Below are 6,198 nucleotides of genomic sequence, written 5' to 3'. Positions count from 1 at the left end.
AATGAGCAACGGAGGAGGGGGGGGTGAAGCGAGTGGGGGCGGGACCTTGGGGAAGGGGCGGGGCAGGGCAAGGGTGTTTAGTTTTGTGCGATTACAAAGTTGGCAACCCTACCTGCCAGCCGCTTTCGAAATCTTTTAATTTACTTATTATCATTAGTTATTATTTTTGTATTATTTTCTCTGGAGTCTGGCTCTTGACTATACCTTGACCAAGCAATTTGGACCTTGCCCACAAATAACTGATGAGCCCTGGCATACGCTCAGTGTGTGCTCACAGAGCCTCCTCGCCACCTGTGAACCGTGCAAAATTCACAAGTGTTCCCCTAGCTGTTGCCACTAGAGGGTGATGGCTGTTGGGAAAAGACAGAAGGCTGCTTCTCTTTCTGCCTCTGGATTGCCTGTCCTCGGGATTTTAAGGATGAGCTTCCCGGGTGAGAAGGTCTCTACCCAGCTCCCTTCTGTCCAAGAGCCCAGAGCAAGGAGCTGCTAATCTCCCATCTCCAAGGGGCCTTGGGCTGCTGAGAGACATGCTCTAAAGTGCCACTACAAACCAACCATGGGCCCTGTCCCAGGTTGTAACTATGTCTTTGGGAAGCAAACTGATTCTACAGTCACCTTCTGAGCCAGGAACTGCAGGTAATTGAGAGAGAAGGCAGGAAAGTATCTGTAAATGCCTTTTCCTTCCCCCCTACCCCACTGCTGCTCCCTGTGTGCCTGAGCCCCAGAGCCGCTCACTGCACAGACCCACACCGGCTGTTACTGTCTGGGCAGAGTGATCACATCACACTGGAAATGTAACAGCGATCAACCTCCCAGCTGGAGGGCGAGTGGCACTGGGAAAGGAGAGAAGAGACTGAAAGGGGCAGAAGGAGAAATAAGGGCCAAGATATGAGCTCCCAGATTTAGCAACTGCGTCAGCATTGGGCCAGTTTGCTTTCCTTTTAATCAGAGGGGGAAACAAAAATCAAAGCCAGTTCCCTTCCTCTTCAGAGTAAACGCAATGCTGAGGGAATGTGCTGCCCGAGGGAACAATGTCACCAGAGTGGCTCATTTTATTCTGTTGTTGTACGGCGCTTTGTTCATGAAAGGCCAGTATTTAATATTTCTACAGACAGGATGAAATCCTGCCCCCGTGACTTCAAGAATTTCCTCCCTGAATTTTTTTTTTTTCCTGAATCATCTGGGTTAGCCACTGTCCGGGGAGGATGTCTGACCGGCTGCACCTTTGGTCTGACTCGGTCTGGCAAGTCCCAGTTTCGCGTTCTTTGTGTCTGCCTCTTAGTAAGCTCTTTAGCTTCACCTCTGTGTTTTGCATCAGGCTGAGGACATTGCAGAACTTGATAAATAAAATAGGAGGGTAATTTCCCTGTCCTCAGAGCTTTCCGTGAGGACAGAACTGTAGTGTGTGTGCAGTCACTCAGGTGTATAGAATTCCTGTCTCCTCTCCACACCGGGCCTGTCCATGGTCTCTCTGCAGGTGTGGAGATGAGCACTGTGGTGCTGGAACAATTTGTCTAGTGGGGGCGCTGAGAGCCATTGAACCAAACTGTAAATACTGTGTATAATGGAAACCACTCCAAGCCAGGAGGTGCTGCAGTACCCCCCAGTTCCAGCAGTCATGAACAAGCAACAGGCTTCGTACTTGATTTTTGCCTAAGTCATCAGGTCCCCTTCAGTGGGAGGTCTCCAAATTTCCTACAAGGGAGCACAATGCATCTGCCAGCAGAGAGGCGAGGTTCCCAAACGGTCTGGTTGCAGAGCATACCACCTCACTGTGTAGCACTGCAGTCAGCTCGCTCAGTGTCCCCCACTTGGTTCGCCAGTTAACGGAGATGTAGCCAGGAGTTCTGAAATAATATTGCCGCTCTTAGGAACTTACAGTTCTTCTGACCCTTCCAGCCTCAAGCCATTCCTTCCAGCCTGAGTGCAGGGTCTCCACAAACCTCCGTCCAGGGGTGTGCTTGAATCCTCACCCACCCCTTGCCCTGAGTGTACCACAGGATCTCCCTAAAAGAGCTGTACCTTGGAATATGGTTGGCTGGCTCTGAGCTCCCACCACCCCCTTACAGTCTATGGCCCACCCACTAAGCACCCAGGCCTACCCAAATCTGAGCAGGGCTGGAGCACCGCTGGAGCATCGCTCCGGGACCTGAACTGCACTCTAGCACCTCTGGCTTGTCATTTTCTGAGGAACCCCACACTCCTGCCCAGCTCGGCAGGCGAAGCCCCTCCACACCGGGCCAGGACAGAGACTGGACAGTGACATACACACTGGAGAGTGGGGCCTGACACCCCAATGGGAATGGCTTCCTCCCACTCCCCCACAGGGACTTGCCCTACCCATGCCCCAGAACCCTTCCCCACAGAGCTGGGAGCTTGGTCGCTCCCTCCCCCCCCCCCCCCCGCCACTGATAGAGAGCCGCCCCCAGGAAGCAGAGCCCTCCCAGCGCTGACTCCTGCTCCCTGTGCAGGTGTCAGGGCAGTTCCTCGGCCTCAAGGGAGACAAGCTGCATCTCACCCACATTTCACTCCCGGAGTGGTGCGTGCATCCGGGGTAGACGCTTCCTTCAGCCAGTTTAGTTTCTCTTGCTTCTTCCCTAACTCAGCCCCAAGAGGTCGGGTGGGCTTAGACTCGGGCAGCTAGCCCATGCCACAACGTCTCCTCGAGCTGAGCTAGCGCGAGTCGGTCATTGCCTGGCCACTCACCTTTCCACTCCTAGCTACACCACCGGCCTCCAAGAACATTTTCCCCTCTGTTAAGATGAGATATACTCGCCGTCAGAAAGGAAGGATCATTTAAAAACCATGCACCATTTTTGTAACAAACTCCCTGCAAACGTGTGACAAACCCTGACCTCACCCACTTCCTTTCCCCTGAGCAGGACTGCCCGTTCCGAGACCCGCTGTGATCCCAGACAGAACAAGGAGAAGAGCTGCGGGTCCCCGATATGCAAGGCCGTGAGGCGATGGTGAACGGTGCCCACACAGGTGAGGAGTAAGCAGCTTGCACCAAGCCCAAAGCTCAGTGAACGGAGAAGAATTGTGGAATTCCACCCAAGCTGTTGCAAGACCTCGCCATTCTGTCATCCCGCCTCCTTCACTGCAGTAACCAGATCCTAGACATTCAGGGCTTCCCACCCATCCAAACTGATATGAAACAGGGGTCCTTCCCCTCGCCCATCCTTTATCTCTGGCTCAGGTGGGACTTTGAGGCAGCATAAGTCCCCCTCCCGGCGAAGGGTTCTTGTGGAGTTTAGTTCTGGTGACTTTTAATATTCATGACAAGCCCCACTGCCCTTCCTACTCCTGAGAGTCTCTTTCTCCCCAGCGCAGGGAGCAAATCATGGCTGGATTCCCTTTTCATTCCAGCAGGTGATGGGATGCCGAGAAAGAATGAGGAGCAGAAGCCCCTGCATGAAGCGCCTGAGGTGGTGGAGCCTCCCGTGACTTTACCCACAAGATCCCAGAGCCCTGAGTGGGGAGGAGCCCGGGAGACTCGGTGCGGATCAGAAAAGCGGCGGAGGAACCCGCCGGCACAGAGCCGGGGTAAATCTGCTCAGGTGGGCGATGGCCTCACCCACCAGGAGAGACCAAATACGTGCACGGACTGTGGGAAGAGCTTCAACAAGAGCTCGTCTCTGATCATCCATCAGAGAACCCACACGGGGGAGCGGCCCTATGCCTGCCCCGAGTGCGGGAAATGCTTCACCCAGAGCTCCACCTTTCTGCGGCACCAGCGGATCCACACTGGCGAGCGGCCCTACGATTGCGCCGAGTGCGGAAAGAGCTTCCGGGTCAGCTCCCACCTGGTCCGGCACCAGCGGATCCACACGGGTGAGCGGCCTTACGTGTGCGCTGAATGCGGGCGGAGCTTCAGCGTCAGCTCCCACCTGGTGCAGCACCAGCGGACGCACACGGGCGAGCGGCCCTACCGCTGCGCATGCGGGAAGAGCTTCAGCCTGAGTTCCCACCTCATGCAGCACTGGACCATCCACACGGGCGAGCGGACCTACCAGTGCGCCCAGTGTGGGAGGAGCTTCTCCAAGAGCACCGCCCTCATCAGGCACCAGAGACTCCACGCGGCGGACGCGCCCCGCCAGTGCGCCCAGTGCGGGAAAAGCTTCAGCCGCGGCTCGGAGCTGAGCGAGCACCAGAAGATCCACACGGGGGAGCGGCAGCACGAGTGCGCCCAGTGCGGGAGGAGCTTCGGCGCAAGGTCCAATCTCCTCCAGCATCAGCGGACCCACGCGGGCGAGAGGCCCTACACCTGTGCCCACTGTGGGCGGAGCTTCAGCCGGAGCTCAAACCTTATTACACACCAGAGAATCCACACAGGCTAAGAGCCCGGCCCATGTGAAAACCATGGGCCGACAGCTACAGGCCACATCCCATCCAAGACACGGGTATCTCCTCCTTTTTGGGCATGTGGAGCTCTTTCCCACTCATGTGCTGCTCTTGGGATGCGGTGGGGAGATGAGACAATGAGGAGATGCTGTGGGAAGGGATCGTTTGGGATGCAAGGTAATGGGAACCAGGAAAGGAGGCAGAAGTGGGTGTTGTTGGTGAGTCATGATGGTTTGAGTTGGATGAGTGAACGGAGCGGGGTTCCCAGGTAACTCTGGGCCTGTTTGAGTGTCAGTGAATTTCCATATTTACATTCTCTTTTTTCCTTTTTATTAGCGGGAAAATCTTTTTTTCATTTGGGTTGCCTGGGGAATCCTGAGCCGTGCACATTGGGGTTGCCTGGGGCAGGGAGTGAGCTGATCAAAGAAGGGGTGTTCTGAGATGCCCTCCAATTAAGGAAAGTTTGGAGTGTTAAAAGGAGTGGACAAGTAAACACATCAGAGGCTAAATGCATGTGAAACCGGGTAATCTAAATGGCAGAGCTGGTTGAAAACCAACAAACTGATTTTGCAGGCGGGGGGGGGAAGTCAAAACTGACACCAGGGCAGCTGTATTGATAATGGTGTTCATTTTCATGCCAAAATCATAAAAGCCTCCATTCTTCATTTAAATGAAACTGCCACCAAATTTCTAGTCTGCTGCAACAGAGCACTGCAGGATCCAGAGACTTTGCTGCAAGATTTAGGTTCAGCTGCTGCAGGGACTTGAATAGATGAACTATCCATATAGGCGTTTTCAACCGGAGTTTGGCTATATAGCGATGTCAAATTAAAATGGCCAAATTAAATAAAAACCCTCCCATTTCTCTCTTGGGATCACTGCTGCACACAGTCAGTACCATGCAGACTGCATACGAACATATATAGTCCCGCTGACTTCAGTGTGACTGCACCCACTAGTAGGTACTATGCTTGATAAGCGTTGGCATGACTGGGCTCTTATTTGGTATGAGTCTCCCTTGTGCTTGTACAGAATGCATGTTCTCCATCCGGTTTCATGTAACAGTGTTTCCAAAAGTTAATAATATGTTTGACCATCGAAAACACAACATAAATCAATTGTACCGTATAGTAGTGGTGATACGTATCGAAGTGGGAGTGAAAGGTTGGGTGGTTCATATCCTGTGATTATAGATGCTGCTCCGAAAATTGATGAAATTGGGACATTCCCATAACATGAATAAGGACATCTGTGAATTGTGCACCTTTTACCAATCAGGAACTGAATCGACTGTTTGCAACACGCTAAAGAAAAATTGACACCATCAACTCAGGATTGAATAAGGACTGGGAATGGCTGAGCCATTACAAACATTGAATCTATCTCCCCTTGTAAGTATTCTCACACTTCTTATCAAACTGTCTGTACTGGGCTATCTTGATTATCACTTCAAAAGTTTTTTTCTCTTACTTAATTGGCCTCTCAGAGTTGGTAAGACAACTCCCACCTGTTTATGCTCTCTGTATGTGTGTGTATATATCTCCTCAATATTTATTCCACTCTGTATGCATCCGAAGAAGTGGGCTGTAGTCCACGAACGCTTATGCTCTAATAAATTTGTTAGTCTCTAAGGTGCCACAAGTACTCCTGTTCTTTTTGCTAAAGAAAAAGAAGCCCACAGCTCTGTGATGCTGCTGGTGTCTGGGCCTTCGCTTTGCTCGCTAAAGGAAACAGCACGCTCTCTCCCCCAGGCTCTGCCGTACCCTGCCAGAGGCGTTATCAGGGGTTTCCTGAGCCTGCCAGGGCTGGGATCCTAAAGCTGATTTAATCTCCACACTGACCCTGTTTGGAACT

At 52.6% G+C, this 6,198-nt stretch overlaps 1 protein-coding gene across 2 annotated transcripts; it reads left to right on the top strand.

Moving 5' to 3' along the window:
• Positions 1-332: 332 nt before the first annotated feature.
• LOC101949560 (zinc finger protein 436-like) lies at positions 333-5,979 on the top strand. Of its 2 annotated transcripts, none has more exons than XM_008175088.3 (3): positions 333-636; positions 2,883-2,988; positions 3,373-5,979. In XM_008175088.3, the coding sequence occupies exons 2-3, from the start codon at positions 2,949-2,951 to the stop codon at positions 4,338-4,340; spliced, it is 1,008 nt and encodes a 335-aa protein (XP_008173310.2). In that variant the 5' UTR covers positions 333-636; positions 2,883-2,948; the 3' UTR covers positions 4,341-5,979. The 2 variants fall into 2 exon arrangements, with proteins under 2 accessions (XP_008173310.2, XP_008173309.2); XM_008175087.3 differs by having other exon boundaries at positions 3,370-5,979.
• The last annotated feature ends 219 nt before the right edge of the window (positions 5,980-6,198 follow it).

This window comes from Chrysemys picta, chromosome 18 (assembly GCF_011386835.1).
Source record: "Chrysemys picta bellii isolate R12L10 chromosome 18, ASM1138683v2, whole genome shotgun sequence".
NCBI classification, from domain to species: domain Eukaryota; kingdom Metazoa; phylum Chordata; order Testudines; family Emydidae; genus Chrysemys; species Chrysemys picta.
The sequence above is the reverse complement of the archived record's forward strand: the minus strand, read 5'-3'. Positions and strand labels throughout refer to the sequence as shown.